Source organism: Nicotiana tabacum, chromosome 7 (assembly GCF_000715075.1).
Source record: "Nicotiana tabacum cultivar K326 chromosome 7, ASM71507v2, whole genome shotgun sequence".
Classification (NCBI taxonomy): domain Eukaryota; kingdom Viridiplantae; phylum Streptophyta; class Magnoliopsida; order Solanales; family Solanaceae; genus Nicotiana; species Nicotiana tabacum.
This window is the reverse complement of record NC_134086.1, coordinates 40,970,402-40,990,784: the sequence shown is the minus strand read 5'-3', so window position 1 is coordinate 40,990,784 and position 20,383 is coordinate 40,970,402. Positions and strand designations below refer to the sequence as shown.

At 38.7% G+C, this 20,383-nt stretch overlaps 2 protein-coding genes across 2 annotated transcripts; one reads left to right on the top strand and one right to left on the bottom strand.

Moving 5' to 3' along the window:
* Positions 1 to 3,869: 3,869 nt before the first annotated feature.
* On the top strand, positions 3,870 to 5,232 carry LOC142162062 (secreted RxLR effector protein 161-like). Its single transcript, XM_075218367.1, has 3 exons — positions 3,870 to 4,182; positions 4,259 to 4,365; positions 5,053 to 5,232. The coding sequence occupies exons 1-3, from the start codon at positions 3,870 to 3,872 to the stop codon at positions 5,230 to 5,232; spliced, it is 600 nt and encodes a 199-aa protein (XP_075074468.1).
* Positions 5,233 to 5,294: 62 nt separating this feature from the next.
* LOC107780027 (uncharacterized) lies at positions 5,295 to 11,736 on the bottom strand. Its single transcript, XM_075218366.1, has 4 exons — positions 11,431 to 11,736; positions 10,688 to 11,258; positions 9,962 to 10,452; positions 5,295 to 5,393 (listed from the first exon to the last, which is right to left on the bottom strand). Exons 1-4 carry the CDS (start codon positions 11,734 to 11,736, stop codon positions 5,295 to 5,297), a joined length of 1,467 nt encoding a protein of 488 aa, XP_075074467.1.
* Positions 11,737 to 20,383: the final 8,647 nt, after the last annotated feature.

Genomic DNA, 20,383 nt, shown 5'->3' with positions numbered 1-20,383 from the left:
AGACCTACAAGATGAAAATGAAGATAGATAGTGAAAGAAAAGAACCAAAGAAAGAAAAGAACCTGGTACTCAAAGCTAAAAGCAATGACTCGAGTGAGGAGGACAGTGACATAGCTTACTTAACCAAAAGATTTCAGAAGATGGTCAGAAGAAATGGAGAAATACTAAAAAGGGGCAACTCCAGCAAACCAAAGAACTATGATCTCTACCATAAGTGTAGAAAGCCTGGGCACATCATCAAAGATTGTCCTCTCCTGAAACAAGAGTACTCCAAGTACAACCCTGAGAAAGTAGCCAAGAGGAACCCAGTTCCTTATAAGGACTTCAAGAGGAAGAGATCTGCTGACAATGTTGTGAAACATGCTCTTGCAGCATGGGGAGACTCCTCGAGTGAGTCTGAAGATGAAACTGATGCAGATGACAACTCCATGATGGCAGTTGAAAGTGATGAAAATGAATATAATTCAATATTTGCTTTGATTGCCCAATCAGATGATGATGAAGACGATGACAACAGTGAGGTAAATTTCAAAGATGTTCAGAGAAATCTGAAATCCTACTCTCCCAAGAAACTCATGTCTTTAGCTAGTGTATTAATTGATGCCTATCATAGTCTTGTGGGGGATAAGGATACCTTGACCTTAGTGCTAGGAGAAGCTAAACAAACTAGAGATGTTCAGGTAGTATGTGTAGTTGATCTGAAGGAAACCATTTGTGAGCTGGAGAAAGAAAATTTTGTTTTAACCGAAACATTTGCTAACATAGAACATGAAAGAGATGACTTAGTGGTTGTAGTTGTTGACCATAAGGAAACCATTGAAAACTTCAAAAAGAAAGAGAAGCCTTAATGAAGAGAGTGACTGAGATTGAGGAAGAAAGAGATGATCTCTTGGTAGTGATTGTAGACCTAAAGGAAACAATAGAGGGACTAGGGACTGAGTCAAAACCTGGAAATTCTAGAAAAGGAAAAGAGGTAGCCAGTGAGGAACACATTAGGCTTGAAAATGAGTTGAAGGCTGTGAGAACTAGTTTGTGTGTTGAATCTGAGAAAAACAAGCATCTCCAGACTGAACTGGAAAAAAGTAAAAAATAATCTTGAAAAGTCCCTAAAGTGAACCTGGTCCTCAGAAGCTATCACTTCCATGTACGTTAATAATGGTGGGAATAGGGTTCCAAAGGGAGAAAACCTCTTAGAACCCCCATAGCAAGTATGTTACTGTACCAGATAACTGGTTGTGTACCCACTGTGGGAACAATGGGCATTTCAAGGAAAATTGCCAAGCCAAGGTCCAGTCTATTCAGAAAAACAAAGTGTTTGCTGAAAATGTAACTACTAAAAAGGGCCAGGTGCCACCCACAAAAAATGCATATTACCTGCATGGACTAAGAGATCTCTTATTCATCCTCTTGCCTACTACAAGGGACCCAAACTTGCTTGGGTTCCTAAAACAAACTCTTGATCTCCTTGTGCAGGGAACAGTGAAAGGAAGCAGTCAACAATGATTCATGGATAGTGGATGTTCAAAGCATATGACTGGGAACACCATGGACTTTCTTTCCCTAAAATCCCTACAAGGGGGAGTATATCCTTTGACAATGGAAAAAGGGGTACATTCTTAGAGTTGGAAAAGTCAGGAAATCACTCACTCACTCTACTGAGAATGTGTGCTATGTCAATGGTCTTAAGTACAGTCTCTTGAGTGTCTCTCAGATCTATGATAAAGGAAACAAGGTGGAGTTATTGTCCAAGATATGTAGAGTTACTAATCTGGTAACTGGTGAAGTGGTACTTGTGGCCAAGAGATACAAGAACATCGATGTTGCTGATTTCGAGTCCATAGAAAGTGGTGATCTGAGTTGTCTGAAAGTTGATGATGATGTTGAACTCTAGCATAAAAGATTGGGGCGTGCAAGCTTCTCTCTTCTGAACAAACTAATTCAGAAGGACCTGCTCCATGGCCTGCCCATGTTAAAGTTCAAAGTACAAAAAGTATGTGATGTTTGTGCTAGAGGAAAGCATGTGAAGTCCTCTTTTAAGTCTAAAAATGATGTAAGCACCTCAAAGCCACTCGATCTTCTGCATATGGATTTATGTGGCCCTATGAGAGTGCATAGTAGGGAAGGAAAAAAATACATTTTTGTGCTAGTGGATGACTACTCCAGATTCACATGGAGTCTATTTCTTAGAACTAAAGATGAAACCTTTGAGGTGCTTCTGGTTTTTGTGAAGAAAATCCAGGTGAAGATGGAGTCTAGAGTCGCATGTATTAGATCAGATCATGAAACAGAATTTGAAAATGCCAAATTTGATGAGTTCTGCAATGAAAATGGCATTACTCACAACTTCTCAGCTCCAAGAACCCCCCATCAAAATGGAGTAGTGAAGAAATGGCAAGAACAATGTTGATCGACAGTGGGATTGCAAAGAACTTCTAGGCTGAAGCTGCCAACACTGCCTGCTACTTGGTGAACAGGTGCATGATCAGATCTCTCCTGAACAAAGCCCCTATGAGTTGCTGAATGGAAGGAAACCCAAGGTGACTCACCTAAGAATATTCGGGTGCAAATGTTATGTTCTTAACAATGGAAAGGATCAGCTTGGTAAATTTGATGCCAAAAGTGATGAAAGAATATTTCTGGGGTATTCTTATCAAAGCAAAGCTTACAAGATATACAACAAATGGACTCAATGTGTTGCGAAAAGTGTTCATGTTATCTTTGATGAGTCCTATCCTTTCTGTGAGAAAAGTGCTAAAGATGATCAAGATGGAGAGCCCTTACTAGTTACTGGTGGTCATTGACATGACAAATGGAAAGGCAGATATGATGAACCAGGTACCTCAATTACAACCACTGAAGCTAAAGAAAGAGTGGTTGATGTAGTACAGGGTACTCCACTAGTACCTGAGAGAAGAACACAAGAGAACCAGTTAGATATACCCAGCTCCTCTAAAAATGAACCTCAAATGCCCAATTGGAAACACAAAATATCTCATCCTCTTGACAACATAATTACTCCTCTAGATTTTGGAGTACAAACCATATCAAAAGCCAGAAATTCACTTGCCTTCTCAGCCTTTCTCTCCCAAATAGAACCTAAAAATATCAAGGAAGCCCTGAAAGATGCAAATTGGATTACAGCCATGTAAGATGAGCTGCATCAGTGTGAAAGGAACAATGTCTGGCACCTGGTACCTAGACCCTCAGATCGAACCATTATAGGAACCAGGTGGGTATTTAGGAATAAGCTTGATGAACATGGAAACTTTACAAGGAACAAGGCCAAGCTAGTGGTTCAAGGCTACAATCAGGAGAAAGGGATTGATTATGATGAAATGTTTGCTTCGGTTGCTTGCATGTAAGCTATTAGAATCCTAATCACTTTTGCATCTCATATGGAATTCACCTTATTCCAAATGGATGCCAAAAGTTCATTTCTGAATGGACTTCTTAAGGAAGAAGTCTATGTGAAGCAACCTCCAGGGTTTGAATGTCATGAACACCCTAAATATGTGTTTAAACTGGACAAAGCATTGTATGGGTTGAAGTAGGCTCCTCGAGCTTGGTATGAAAGGTTGTCAAAATTCCCCTTAGAAAATGGTTTTCCAAGAGGGAAAATTGACAACACGTTGTTTCTAAAGAAACGGGGAAGGAACCTGCTCATTGTTCAGGTCTATGTTGATGATATCATTTTTGGGGCAACCGCTGATTCTCTGTGTGAAGAGTTTGCAAAACTCATGGGAAGTGAGTTTGAAATGAGCATGATGGGGGAGCTGAATTTCTTCTTGGGTCTTCAAGTGAAGCAGTCCACAAAGGGTACATTCATTTGTTAGAAGAAATACATCAAGGAGCTCTTGAATAGGTTTGATATGGAAGCATCAAAAGTGATAGACATTCTCATTACAACGGCTACTCGACTGGACATGGATGAAACTGGATCTCCTGTGAATCAAACTATGTATAAAGGCATTACTGGGTCTTTTCTCTATCTCACTGCCAGCAGACCCAATATTGTCTTCAGTGTAGGGCTATGTGCAAGGTTTCAATCAAATCCCAAGGGATCTCATTTAAAGGTTGCCAAAAGAATTTTGAGATACCTTAAGGGAACACAAGACCTGGTCCTATATTACCCTTCAGGTGGCAGTCTTAATCTCATTGGGTATGCTGATGTTGACTATGCAGGTTATCTTGTGGACAGGAAAAGCACTTCTCGAATGGCTCACTTTCTAGGATCATGTCTCATCTCTTGGGACACAAGGAAGCAAAAACTCAGTGGCTCTTTCAATAGCTGAAGCAGAATATATAGCTGCAGCATCCTACTGTGCTCAACTCCTATGGATTAAGCAGCAACTAGAGGATTTTGGGGTATTTACTGATTGTGTGCCTCTTCTATGTGATAACACCAGTACACTCAACATGGCCAAGAATCCAGTTTAACACAAAAGAACCAAGCACATTGATGTGAGACATCATTTTCCGAGGGACAATGTGGAGAAAGGGCTGATCTGTATGAAGTTCTGAAGCACAGAAGACCAAATTGCAGATATCTTCACCAAAGCATTGAGTAGGGAACATTTTGAAAGAAACAGGGTGAAGCTGGGGCTATTGAAGCCTAATTGAGAACTTGATTTCCAATCAGTTGGCTATGAAAATCATCTTCAGGTAAAATTAGCTAAAGTGTTTTCTGGCCAAGTCTAACTCACTTCAATACCGTTGCAGGTAAACACGCATGATGATTATAGAAGCTATAGATGCATTTCATGGGTAATAAAAGAGGATTGAAATTTTCAATGACAGATCAAGAACTTGGTTCTTGTACCAAAGATTAGTAGTTCTGTGCACTATTTAATACATATCTTAAAAAGGTACAAATATCAACTACCATGTCATCCACCTTTTCAGACCCTACTGTCACGTCCTTGCACTTCAAATTGTTCTATCTCCCTCTAAAACGTTGCAACTCTCAAAGCACAACCGTCGTTTCAGAACTGGTTCCTATCTCTCTCTTCATAATTATGCTCTCTCATTAAAAACCATCTCTTTTCTTCACAGACCATAGTTGATAGCATCCTAGGAAGTTCAAATTTATTCAAGAATAAGGATGAAGCTTTGGAATCTCAAAGAGGGCCTTTAACAAGATCTGAAGCTAAAAAAATTACACAACAAGGTCATTGGACTTCAGGAACGATCAAAGAAGTTGTTAGTTGGGAGGAAGAGCTTAAGGATAAATGATATGAGTTATCCAGGTGTTATAATTATTTTATGGACCAAATTCATGTTCAATAAGAGATGGATTAGATCCCAAGAAACATCCTCTGAAGAAGGTCCAAATCAGACCACTGTTGGACCAATTTAGCACCTAAAATGTGTCCAAACTTGCAGCCCATGAAGTCCTACATAAAGCCACGTTTTTATAGCATAAAAATGACTTACTTGATTTCCAAGAATGGTACAATATTCGTTCTAGATGTTGAGTGCAAGTTGGTGCCAAGTTTCTTGCAAATTTCCTTCAAGATTTTCAAGATTCTATCCAAGACTAGTTTGGGACTTATTTACATATATTATGGGACTATATTTATTTCTTTCCTAGTTAGTTAAGGTTATATTTTCCTTTTACTAAGATCTTTGGAATTATTTTCCAAGAATGACTTGGTTTTTGCCTCCTAGTTTTTTCCTTTTCCTAAGGTAGTTGGTCTTGTTGTCCAAAGTAGTTTAGGATTTTATTTCCTTATTTTTTTGGGTACAATTTCGTGACCCCCTCTCTATATAAAGAGGTGTCTTCTTTGTTTTTAGACTTAGATTATTCAGACTATTATCAATAAAAATTGTGAGATTTTTCTTGCACTCTTGTGTGTGGCTACTCTTAGATTTATTCTTCAACCTTCAAGACTCAACTTAAGGTGGTAAGATGAATTCTTCGAAATCTTAGATCATTTCTAGGTATTCAAGAAAGGTGATAAGTTTAGGCTTATTGTTGTTTTTGTTATTCTAAAGGGTCAGGTTTCACAATCTATCTCTTGTTTTTAACCTCTACCAAAGGCGATTAGTTCTTCGTTAGCTAATTGTTGTCGATCGGATTAACCTTCAAGAATAGACTTCTTGAATTCAAGAAACACTTTCTTGAATTCAATATATCTTTAATTTTCGCCTTTTTCATTTCTTTATTTTCTTTTAGCTTCCACATGTTTCTTGATTTTCTTTAGTAGTTCCTGGACCCCTATCGCGATGTTATCAAGTGGTATCAGAGCATAAACTAATCAAGATTTCAATCTTGATAATCTTGGGAGGTTCTTGAGCAACAAAAAAAAAACAAAAATCATCTTAAAAAAGTGTTATTGCTCATTATTATTTTTAGAATTCAAGTATTATTTGGTTTCCAAGTCAAGAAAGGAAACAAGAAGAGGGTTGTTCTCGAAGATTAAGGAAACTTCTTTCCTTATTCATGTTGGTTTTGGGTTTCCTAAAATTAAACATTAATAATTTCTTAAAAACCATTAAATTTTTAGACTTACAATTTTCATCAAAAATTCACAACTCGAACTACGGACCTCCGATTTCGATTCCGGACATATGCTCACGTCCCATATTTTGATACGGACCCACCGGGACTGTCAAAACAAGAATTCCAGTCTGTTTACCAAAAATATTGACCGAAGTCAACTCAAATAAAGTTTTTAATCAAAAATCCCTATTTTTATCAACTTTCAACATACAAGCTTTACAGAAATACGACTGGACTACGCACGCAAATCGAAAAGGAATAAAATAAGGTTTTGAAGGCTTCGAAACACAAAATTTAGTTTTAAATCATAAGATGACATATCGGTTCATCACAAATACAAATGCATTTAATTAACCTATCTTTTGGAGACTAAAGATGGTGAAGAAGGCGGCAACAATATTAATTGTTTTAGGAAAACTGATAAAAGGAATTTCAGTAGGAAGATTAAAGAGGAAGAAGATGTTAGACGGTGGGGTTAGAAGACAAAATGGAAAAAAAAAATTAAAGGATCTTAAATATCTATATCTATATTATTATAAATTCACGAATATTTCATGCTAAATATTAAAGGACCAAAATATTCGTGCAATATTGATAGATTTTTATGCCCTTCAAAACTAAATTATTTTTTTATATAAATAACTTCATGTTGGATAAATTATAAAATTAAGAAACTTACCTCATAATACTTAAGATTTTGAAATCAATTCAAACTTTATAAGAAATTTGTAATGAAACGCAATCGAACAATTTGAGCTTGCAAAAGGAAAAACTTTGTGAAGGGACGAGATTGAAGAATTCGTGCTTGCAAAGGAAACTATCCTATAAGTCTCAATTTAATTAGGAATCGATTACATATTATACAGCAATTAATTTTATATAAAATATCGCTGACTTTTTTCCTTTTAGTATTTGTGGAGTGATGATATATAAGTATTTAATCCTGTATGTCACGACCCAAAATTCATTAAGGGTCGTGATGGCGCCGAACACTACTGTCAGGCAAGCCAACACTAAGAAGTTATTTAAGTTCTCTTTTTCGTATATTTTTTTTTTGAAATCATTTCTTTTCCTTACATTTCCACAGTAAATAATAAAATCCACTGAATAAATAACAATGTTTTTAACAAACTTAAATATTGAATAATCCCATAGTCATCCCAGAACCCGGTGCCACAAGTGCATGAGCAATTTCTAGGAAATAAAGTACAATATGATAACTGTCCGGAATACAATTGGACAGAAAAGAATTACAATACTCTGAAAGAGACTCTGCTGGTTGCGGGTCGTCTCGAGAGATGCAGCTCACCTAAGTCTCCGTGTCAACCATGCGGCTGCACCCAACGAGGCCACTAGACGTACATGTGCTTGTGCAACAAAAATGCACAACAAGTGTAATATGAGTACGTAAACAACGCGTACCCAGTAAGTATTCCCTCTAATCTCGAAGAAGTAGTGACGAGAGATCAACTTCGGCACTCACCAGTGGTCCAATAAATAAATATCAAAATGTGCAAAAGCATGGATTTTATAAAGTAATTTCAAACTCAATAAGCATGAAGCATGGATTGTATAATAAGAGATTTCCAAAGATTTATATTCCATCATTTATCAGTTTATCTCAGGCCAGAGACGCAATATCATTATTTATAAATAAAAATTCCAAATAAATAGCATGCGCAAGTTATGCCGATGTCATATGGCTCTATCCAACATAATAATAAAATGTGCACTGCCAGAGGATCGAATGACGCGAACCATAGATGCATCTAGTTACCCCACTCGCGAATCATACGTGCGACGCAGGTACCCATAGATACACACATTCAAATAGTCAATCCAGACTTCATTAGGAAACAACTACCCAAGGAAATTACAATTTCTCTTTTAACGGTCAAGAAAATGATGTTTAACTTTTTAGAAATTCATTTGCCAGGTTCGATATGATTTAAGCATATTAAATTGATAATAATTTTACAAGTACAGCAAGTAAGCATGCTTATGGATCCTAGACTATTCGGACTTAAGCATTTTAGTAGCTACACACGGACTCTCGTCACCTCGTGCGTACGTAGCCCCCACAAATAGAAGCACATATCTAGTTATTTTTCCTATGGGGATAATTCCCTCTTACAAGGTTAGAAAGGAGACTTATCTCGCTCCGAAGCTCCATAACCGGCTCCCAAGACCTTCCGAAAACTCAAACCGATGTCCAACGCTACAAAACTAGTCAATAATTATGCAAACCAATTAACATATATTGAAATATCTATTATAATCCTATTTACAATCATTTCCAACTCTGCTTAAAAAGTTGATAAAATCATCATTGGTCCCACGTGCCCAGAATTCTGAAAATTTTTGAAGCTAAACTTTACCCATAACACCACGAACTAAACAACAACAATAACAACAACAACAACAACAAACCCAGTATGTTCCTACCAGGTGGGATCTGGGGAGGGTAGTCTATACGCAGACCTTACCCCTACCTAAAAGGTAGAGAGGCTGTTTCCAATAGACCCTCGGCTCAGGAAGGTAATAAGAAGAAGTGGATAGCAAAAAAGGAAGAAAGAGGGAAGAGAAAAGAAAAAGGGAGATATAAAGGATAATTAGTACCAAATACTAGAAACAAGGGATACAATACCTGAAGCGAACAAAACCACATAACGTAATTAAAATCTAAGAATATGAAGGGACATGTGTGCTACTAAGAGTCTAAGACTATCGATGAGCAACTAAAAACTACCCACTAACCTTCTACTTTAATCCTTGACCTCCACACCCTCCTATCAAGTGTAATGTCCTCAGTAAGCTGAAGCAGCGCCATGTCCTGTCTAATCACCTCTCCCCAGTACTTCTTAGGCCTACCTCGACCTCTTCTCAAACTCGCCATGGCCAACTTCTCATACCTCCTAACAGGGGCATCAATGCTTCTTCTCTTAACATGTCCGAACCATCTCAGCCTCGACTCCCACATCTTGTCCTCCACGGAGTCTACTCTCACTCTATCTCGGATAACTTCATTCTTAATCTTATCTCTCCTGGTATACCCACACACCCATCTCAACATCCTTATCTCTACTACTTTCATCTTCTGCACGTGGGAATTCTTAACTGGCCAACACTCAGTCCCATACACCATAGCCGGTTGAACCACCACTCTATAAAACTTGCCCTTAAGTCTTGGTGGCACATTCTTATCACATAAAACACCGGAAGCGAGCCCTACTTCATCTATCCCGCTCCGATGCGATATGCAACATCTTCGCCAATCTCCCGATTACCTTGGATAATAGACCCAAGATACTTAAAACTCGCTATCTTGGGGATAACTTGAGCATCAAGCTTTGCCTCTACGTCTGCTTCATGTGTCTCGTCACAGAATTTGCACTCCAAGTATTCTATTTTGGTTCTACTCAATTTGAAACCTTTAGACTCCAAGGTCTGTCTCCAAACCTCCAACCTCGCATTAACTTTGCTTCGCATCTCGTCAATCAACACTATATTATCGGCAAATAGCATGCAACAGGTCACCTCCCCTTGGATGTATCGCGACAGTACATCCATCGCTAAGGCAAATAAAAACGGGCTAAGAGCCGATCCCTGGTGCAACCCCATCACCACAGGGAAATGCTCCGAGTCACCACCCACAATCCTCACCCGAGTCTTAGCATCATCATACATATCCTTAATCATCCTAATGTACGCTACCGGAATTCCACTAGCCTCCAAGCACCTCCACAGGACCTCCCTCGGGACTTTATCATACGCTTTCTCAAGGTCAATAAACACCATATGCAAGTCCTTCTTCCTCTTCCTATACTTCTCTACTAATCTCCTAACTAGATGAATTGCTTTCATAGTTGAATGCTCCGACATGAATCCAAACTGATTCTCGAAAATAGACACACACCTCCTTACTTGGCCTCTACCACCCTCTCCCAAACCTTCATAGTGTGACTCAACAGCTTGATACCCCTATAATTGTTACAATTTTGGATATCACCCTTATTCTTGTAAAGCGGAACCATCATACTCCACCTCCATTCTTCGGGCATCTTCTTCGTCTTAAAAATAACATTAAACAGCCCAGTAGCCACTCCAAACTTAATCGCCCCGCGCTCTTCCAGAATTTCACCGGGATTTTGTTTGACCCCGTTGCTCTGCCCCTGCACATCTTACGCATCGCCCTTTCCACCTCCTCTACTTTAATCCGCCTACAGTACCCAAAATCTTGTTGACTCTCAGAGTGCTCTAACTCACCCAGCACAATGCGTCTATCCCTCTCCTCGTTCAACAGTTTATGGAAGTATGTCTGCCATCTTCTTCTAATAAGTGCCTCATCCATCAATACTTTGCCATCCTCATCCTTGATGCACTTGACTTGGTCTAAGTCACGGGCCTTCGTCTCCCTCACATTGGCCAACCGGTACAACTTCTTGTCCCCGCCTTTGCCCCCGAGCTCCTCGTACAAACGAGCAAACGCCACATTTTTAGCCGTCGTAATTGCTACCTTTCCTCTTTCTTTTCCTTTCTGTAACACTCCCGATAAGTCCTTTTTTCCTCCTCGTTTGTACTCTCTACTAGCTTCAAATAAGCAACTTTTTTTAGCTTCCACTTTACCTTGGCCCTCTCCATTCCACCACCAATCCCCTCTATGACCCCCGGGAGAGCCCTTCGTGACTCCTAAGACCTCTCTAGAAGCTACCCTAATGCAATTCGCAGTCGTGAACCACATACTAGATGCGTCCCCCTACTCATCCAGACCCTCATAGACAACAACTTCTCCCCTAACTCCTGAGCTTCGTCCTTGGTCAAGTTACTCCACTTGATCTTAGGTTGCCTGCACCCTGCCCTCTTCGTCCTACTCCTCTTGATCTCCAGGTCCATAACTAGGAGCCTATGTAGGGCCTTGAGGTGCTCACTTGGGATGACTTGCAATCAGTGCATAGACCTTTATCATATTTCCTGCAGAGAAGATAATCAATTTGAGTCTTGCCCATTGTATTCCGGAAAGTGACCAGATGCTCTTCCCTCTTCGGAAAACTCGAGTTAGCTATAACCAAATCAAAAGCTCTAGCAAAATCCAACAGTAAATTACCTCCCTCATTCCTATCCCCAAAATCGAACCCGCCATGCACATCATCATAACCCCTAGCACTATCCCCAATATGGCCATTGAAACCTCCTCCAATGAACGGCTTCTCTGTGTGCGGGATATTACGCACCATCTCGTCCAAATCTTCCTAGAATCGCTTCTTGACCTCGTGGTCTAAACCTACTTGAGGAGCGTATGCACTAATCACCTTTATAGTAAACCCACCAACTACAAGTTTAATACTCATCAACCTATTATTTACCCTCATAACCTCGACCACGAGCTCCCTGAGGTCCCTGTCTACTAAAATACCTACCCCATTCTTACCCCCATCACTTCCTGAGTACCATAGTTTAAACATGTCTACATCTCGTGCCCTAGTACCCTTCCACCTAGTCTCATAAACATGCGTTATGTTGATTTTCCTCTTCTGAAGAATCTTAACTAACTCTATAGACTTCCCTGTCAACGTCCCAATGTTTCAAGACCCAACTCTCAGCCTAGAGACTTTCTTACCCCCTTCCCACCCCTGGACACCACCCCCAGCCCCACCCGAGGACATGAACTTACTCTCACATTGTACACTACCACCACTATAAGAAAAAGATATTAGGTAAATACTACCACTAAGAACAAGTAGTGGGAATGAAGGACTACAAGCTAGGAACCCGAGAGCTAAAAAAAACTCAAAGGCGCTACTACGAGAACAGTCACGCGAGCAGGCAGTAAAACAATGAATATACCACGTCTAAGAAACTACCCCTATGCAAACAAGGAATTAAAAGGGATAGATGAAACTTTAAGCTTAAAACATGTTACACCCCACGTTTTCATACGTGAGAGTAAGTCATAAGCCATTGATGTAAGCTCGGAAATGAGATTATATTTGGAAGCAAATAAAGTAAGTTAATCATGTTACCTTGGAGGTTAAAAATATTTAAGATCGTGAATAACGAGTACCAAGAGGGTTGGAAAACTTAGAAGCTAAACGAATTGAAGAAAATAAGTTTTGTCAAAAGTTGACAAGCTTTGAATGTTATAACATGTGTTTTTGGGGTGAGACTAGAGTGCTTAACATGATAAGGATGTTATGTTATGAGCTATTTTAGTCGTATGATAGTCGTGTGTTATGTTTTGAAGTCAAGCGGGTTGTGGAACAAAAGTTGGCAAAGGTCATCACAAGTTACATTCATAAATTTACTGAAAATTAGGTAAAATGTAGCTGAGCTTTTCTCCAAATATACTGGGGATTATAGGGTTATCTACCTATTAATTGAATATCTACGAGTCTAGTTTCTAACTCATTAAACCATTCATCTATATGACATCGGAGTAGAGAGATATTCGCGTTTTCGCGAGACTGCGCAAGTAGCTCAAATGGGACCCACAAAGTCGGTTTAAACTTCAGCTTGTATTTAAGTCATTTATATGTCATTTTAACTCATTTTTATCATCCACAACAGTTCCTAAACCCTTCTAAATTATCTCCAAGGGTTCCTCCATGATTCTATGGTGAAAACCTAAGATAAAAACATGAATCCATCGCTAGAAAACCCGTGGTGCTTTCTAGATCGTAGTTCTTCATCTTGTGGCTATTTTGGAGGGTTCTTCAAAGGTAAGTAACCTCAGATTTCGTTTTGTTTTTTATGATTAAGCAATAATCAGTACCTCCTTTATGTATATTATAGTTTCAAGGTGAAATACAAGTGTTTACACACCAACATGAACACAAACGTTGATTCAAGAAGAGAATACAACTCCTATAGTGTTGTGGTGCGATTGAGGATTGTTGTGACTACACCAACTGGGGATTTCAAGTTTTATCTACTTCCTAAGGTAATTCAATCATGTTCTTGGTTGTGCTTAAGGTCAATCATGTGTTGGTTGAGTTGTTTGAGTGAAAATCTACAAGATAGTAATTGACATGGCATAAGGAATCGTTATCTTTGTTTGTGGGCTGTATTGAGACTATATATATGGTTTATTGTGGCTGAAAATTGTTATAAATAGTTTTATTATGTTGTGGCTGCTGTTGTTAAGCTTACCTATGTGCTAATTCAGTGTATTGAAGAAGATAACATGAAAAATAAGATGTTGACGATAAAGGTTAAGGAGCTAGGTGTGTGGACTATATTTGAAGATTATGCTTATGATGTCTTGGGTTGAAAATGATATGGTAAGCATAAGTATTGGACCCAGAAGTCATAGGAATCATGATTGAGAACATAGTAGAATCACCCTTAATATCAGAGGTATAAGAGAGATAGTACAGTATATGTTATACATGTTGTAGGCAGATTCATGTAAAAGGAGTTGGATTCAAACCATATTTTGCTAATCGTAAATCGAGTTCGCCGCTCAAAATGGTTGTTGAACTAATCGGAGAGCTTATTGTGAATTATATTGTTGTTGTTTGGGCTGTTTGGTGACTTTTGGTAATATATAGGATGTAGTACAAACAAGGGAGGTGTTGTCCATTTTCTTGTAGAATATTGGTTTCCAGATATGAGAGTTACAATGCTTATATGATAACGACGAAGTCGGTTTACTCATTGTAGATGTAAGAAGATCATATTGAGCTTGCTTGACGATTGGATAGAATATTTCAAAGGTATGTTAAGGCACTTCCTTCTTTATTTTGGCATGATCTAAAGTGAAATGAATACGTTATTTGATAACGGATCTACTCCTAACAGCTAAGGTTGTCCATGTTGTTCTTTCCTTATAAAATTATTCTAAGCAAGTGTCTATGATCCTTGAATCCTACTGAGGTTCATATTGAAGGTATGGATGTCCATAATGTTAATTGAAGGTGCAACGACCTTAAGTCATTTCGAAAAATTTAGAACGTGATTCCATGAGTCTAGCATGCATTATATATAGTATCTATTTTACTCTACCGAGTCGCGCTATAATCGGCCGGGTACGGAACCTATTGTGCAATCACAGATCAGTTGGGTTTACCGAGCTCCACGTGGCCGGGTACGATTCTACCGAGCCTTATGATGGCAGGTATGTTTTTACCGAGTCCTCTTTGAGGCCGGTTACGATATGATGATGATGATACCCATAGAGGTGTATGTTTTTAAAAGTTTATGTATATATATGTATTATGCATTTCATGTCAGTAGCCCCCAGAGGCACTCAGATGTTACCGATTGTATCTCCTCTATATCTCTTTACATTACTGATCATGTTTATGCTTTACTACCTTACATACTTGGTACTTTATTCATACTGACGTCCCTTTTGCCTAGGGACGCTACATTTCATGCCTGCAGGTCCCGATTGATAAGTTGACAGTCCTCCTAGTAGGCTATTAGCTCAGTGGAAGGTGTTGGTGCACTCCACTTGCTCTGGAGTTACCTATTTGGTCAGTATGCTTTGGATATATATTGATTGATATGGCAGGGCCCTATCCTGACATTTATGATGTGTATGTACTCTTAGAGGCTTGTAGACGGATGTCATGTATATGAAAGATTGTATGGCCTTGTTGGCCTATGTTCAGTGTACGAGTGTTCATTTTGGTCTTATAGGACCGTATGTCACATGTATAAGTTTGTATTACATGTTGGGTCGTCTTATGTCAATACCCTTATATTTTATTCTGGTTATATCATGACGTTCCTTCAAGCCCATTTACACATGATGGTATGATAAGAAAGATATTTTACGTTGGTACTCGGTTGAGTAAGGCACTGGGTGCCTGTCGTGGTCCTCCAATTTGGGTCGTAACAAAAAGTGGTACCAAAGCAGTTCTTGATAACACAAAGGTTGGGAGATCCAAGAACTTAAAGAAAATAAGTTGATGAAATGCGGAAACAGTAAAGAAATGCAAGCGGATTAAGAAAAGCAAGAAAAATAAACTAGATATGTTGAAATTCAAGGAAAGGTCCAAGAACCCCGAGATTATGTTAATCTAGATTTTGACAAGATCCTAATGACAACAAGTTGGTTATGAAACCAATTGCCTTCACTAGAGATAAGCTAATCAAGAACTAGATTCGGATCTTGACTTTCTAGTTTGAATAACTTACGACAACAACTAGTAAAAGAAACTAGTCACCTTCAAAGAATATCAAAAGAAACCAAAGATATCACAAGAAAGAAAATTACCTTACTACCTTAAGCTATGAACTAGTTAGGGTTGCAAGATAAATCTCAAAGTAATGTTCACAAAGGTTCAAAAGAACTCACAATAATAATATTAATCTTCAATATTCTTCTATAATGGAAGACAAGCACCCCTTTATATAGTAGTAAAGAAGGAGCTAGTCAATACTTTAATAAATGAGAATTATATTCCCTAGAATCATAGAAACTACCCACACTAAGACCAATGTAGTCAACATACACATAGACCAATGCAAGTCAACATGGACTAAAACAAATATTAAATATATATTCTAGAAACTATTTTTGGGCTTATTTGGGCTGCTGAAAATTCCTCTCTTTTGAGGCATATTTAGGCCTCATTCCATCACCTCTTGGACTTTAATTTGGGCCTCCAAATAATTGTAAGACTTGTCCCAAAGATCCTCCTTGTGCTGGAGCTCTTCTTCTATTATAAGACACTTCTTAATTGTCAATTGAAGCCCATTAAGCTTGTCTTGAAATTTCTTTGTTTGAGACCTTGTCATGGGCCTTCTTGGAGCTTCCAGAGCTTCATCCTTCTCCTTTAATGTTGTTGAGCTACCATGGATGCTATCAGTTCTTTTCTAGGGAGTCTACAAGCCGTGTCTAGTAGAGTCTTATTTATGGATGTGTTGTGCACCACACTTATAAGCAGGAGGCTACAGGGCATTTAGGACTGTCACTCTTTTTTCTTATTCTAGATCATGTGGTAGAGCTCAGTTGTAAGAATTCAAACTCCTAAATTCGACTTTAGTCATAATATAATGATACCTACATCTACAAAGACAGTTGGTAAGATATTGAATGTGGCTCTGGAAGAGCTGAGTTAGAGGAACTCGATTTTGCATCATGCTTATGATGAGTAAATTCTTAGTCTTCAGCAGATCATGTGCTTACTAAGATGTGTGAGCTTCTTGATAAGGAGCCCCAAGGCATGAATATCTATCCACCCATATGGTAAAGAGCGGCGAGAGAATTAGGAGGTGGATACAAGTTTCAATAAGTAAAAAAAGCAACTTGAAAAAGAGTATGAGGTACCCAGCTAATAAATATTATCAGCATTTGCAATTTAGGAAGAGAAATATAAGCATTTTGAGTTACATTCAATAGTAACAGAGGTATGTAATTGGCCACGCCCATCTCAATTATGCCCCATGGGAGTTGACATATATAGTTTAAGAGAAAAAGAGGATAGCAAGATCCAATTGGGGCTAGAGTAACCCAAAATGGTAGATGGATATAATTAGCTAACATTTCTGAAGGATATTGCAAATGTGGTAATAAATCTCCTTGTGATACACCCCGATGGTACAATCTAGAATAGTACATTTAGATATGAATACTAGAATGTCTGAAAAAATTTAGAAGATTGGCACTGGAATCCTAGAAGGGATAAACATTTACCTTTGTATGGCTCCTGTCCCTAGTAAAGAGAGAATATTAGGCGACCCGAAGAGCCAGTGGATGAAGCAAGGGGAGATAAAAGTGAAAGAATGTTTTGTTGAAGTTATTAGAATAAAGTGATAGATAGAAATATTAGTCGGAGAATAAAAAGAGAGTAATTGAAGCATTATGAGTAAGATGTGATAAAAGGATGATAACGGTAAATCAAAATATGACAAAATGACAGAGTCTATAGTCTAGTGAAGGAAAAGACAAGAGGTGAAAGGCCTTGAGACAATAAAAGAGTATAGGCCAAAGGCTATATCCTCATTCGAGAATTGAGTGGTGACTCGAACGTGATTACCAGAAGGAAAAATTAGACCCCTGTGGTAATAAAATTTAGTATGGGATAGTAAACAAGATACAAAAACAAACATGAATTAGGGACCGGAGGATTTGATAATAGTCGACATCGTAAGAATTTCAGAGATCATGTTCCAACAATAATAGAACAACAGACGAGTAACCTTTAAAGGTCATTTAGGAAGTCGCTTACCTAAAGTAAGCATTTTGAGCAGAGTTAATCTTAAGGGACTATGTGTGCAAGTTACACAAGGTGTCACCTTCGTGCATAAGAAATTCAGTTATCCCTGGTATAGAAGGGTTATCATAAGGAGAGTAAGGGTCATTGATGATGTGAAAAGATGCCAAAGATGAAAAGGTAAAACATCTATAGCTAGATCTTCGTAGCACTAAGTCTTAGTACTCTCTAAAGAGGGGGGGAATGGTGTGATATGGTATTAAGTCGAAGTTATTGATTTAGGTAATTATGGAATAATAAAGGAAGAACGTGGTAGAAAGGCGAAAGGAATGAGATTGCATTTATTCAGACCTTACAGATATGTTACGACTCCAGAACATTATGCAAGCATGCCGCCGAGGAGAGGTAGTAAGGGTTCCCACACCAGATGTTATTGATAAATAAGTGCGGATAAACACTTGATACATAAGGATCCAGTACGAGTGGTAAGTTAAGACAAAGAAAATAACCCAAGAGAGATTACGCAGAATATAGATATGAGAATGGACCAACAAGTAGTCAGTAGTTGATTCGGGAAGAGCCTTGTTATGGATAGATAAGAGGATACAGACAAATCATGCAGATTGTGCAAGGTAAACGTAGTGAACCCCAACTATTAAATATATATTCTTGAAACTATTTTTGGGCTTATTTGGGCTGCTAAAAATTCCTCTCTTTCGGGGCATATTTGGGCCTCATTCCATATCCTTTTGGACTTTAATTTGGGCCTCCAAATAGTTGTAAGACTTGGCAGAAAGATCCTCCTTGTGATAGAGCTCTTCTTCTATTATAAGACACTTCTTAATTGCCAATTGAAGCCCATTAAGTTTGTCTTGAAATTTCTTTGTTTGAGACCTTGTCATGGGCCTTCTTGGAGCTTCCCCAGCTTCATCCTTCTCCTTTAATGATGTTGAGCTACCATGGATGCTATCAGTTCTTTCCTAGGGAGCCTACAAACTGTGTCTAGTAGAGTCTAGTTTATGCGTGTATTGTGCACCACACTTATAAGCAGGAGGCTACAGGGCATTTAGGATTGTCACTCTTTCTTCTTATTCTAGATCATGTGGTAGAGCTCAGTTGTTAGAATTCAAACTCCTAAATTCGACTTTAGTCGTAATACAATGATACCTACATCCACAAAGACAGTTGGTAAGAGATTGAATGTGGTTCTGGAAAAGCTGAGTTAGAGGAACTCGATTTTGCATCATGCTTATGATGAGTAAATGTAAGGTCTTCAGAAGATCATGTGAGTACTAAGATGTGTGATCTTCTTGATAAGGAGCCCCAAGGCATGAATATCTATCTACCCATATGGTAAAGAGCGACGAGAGAATTAGGAGTGTGAGCACGTGATTTTTGCCCTATGAGAACTACTCCCAAAAATTCAAACTAAAATAATTTTCCTTTGTGTGCAATTTGGAGAATTCTCGTGGCATTTTTTGGATTTTTGTCTATGAATGTTTATTCTATTTTAATTAATGAAAAATACAAAAATATATGTGTTGCATTTGCATTTACAATTTAGGATTAATTAAACAGTAATTTGTTTCACCAAAATCGAAAAAAAATTAATAATAACGTACTTCGCATTTTTAGGGTTTAATGTCAAATTGTGTGATTATCTTTGTATTTAATTTTGTGTGATAATTTTTATTAAGGATTAATTAGTATTTTCTAAGTTAATTTTGAATTTTGGTAATTAGGAATCAAAAAGAAAATAAAAGAAAAAGAAGGAACAAGAGAAAAAGAGTTAAAAATCGGACTGGGCTAGTTTTTAAAAGAAAGGTTTAGGCCCAAGGTCATACCCCAACCCAGGCCCAAACCGGCTGGTCTCAGAGACGGCCAAAACGACATCGTTCTCTGACGCCCAATCTGGGCCGTTGATATGACTTGATTCGACGGTCCAGATCACCCCATCCCACAACTCGTTTCTAGCCTGACCCGCTTACCCTGAACCATACCCGCCCCAGCTAAGCCTAAATAACCCCGTTTGGTTTAAGTGACTTAATCTGGACCGTTGGTTCCCATCATCCAACAACCCAGATTAATCAATGGGGTTTCAATATATCAAAACACCCAAACCTCTCTCACCCGCCTCATTTCCTCCCCTTCGTCTCCAAGAACCAGAGACCAAACGACCCCCCACCAAACCCTAACCGCCCTCGTACCCCTTCGCCTGAAAGCCGACGGCAACGATGCCGGTGACCACGAAACTCACACCCCTGAACCTTCTAGCCACCCTCTCCACAAATCCATGTGCTGTTTACTTCGAATCTCAACGGAACTCTTCGAATCTTCAATCAAAGATCGTCCAAAAACCTCACCTTCTCCGATTAACCCCAAAATTACACCACAACCTCCCCACGACGTCCTCTTTCAAAATCCTGAATCAGTTTTCTTCGAATCAGTACCAGACGCTTCGAATCTTAGATCGAAGAATCGAACCAAACCCTAATCCGTCCAATGGCCACCAAACTCACACCTTTTGTCCACTAGACCACCCTCGTCCCAAGTCCCTTACTAGTTTTGCGCGAATCAGAGCGGAGTTGGTCGAATCTCAAAACGAAAGAGCAAACCCTAAAGGGAAAGAATTGAGGTCGTGGTCGACCTTAGTCATGTGTTCTCATTCAAGAACACTCGATTAAGGTCTGTCTCGGCTTCAAACACAAGTGGGAATTTC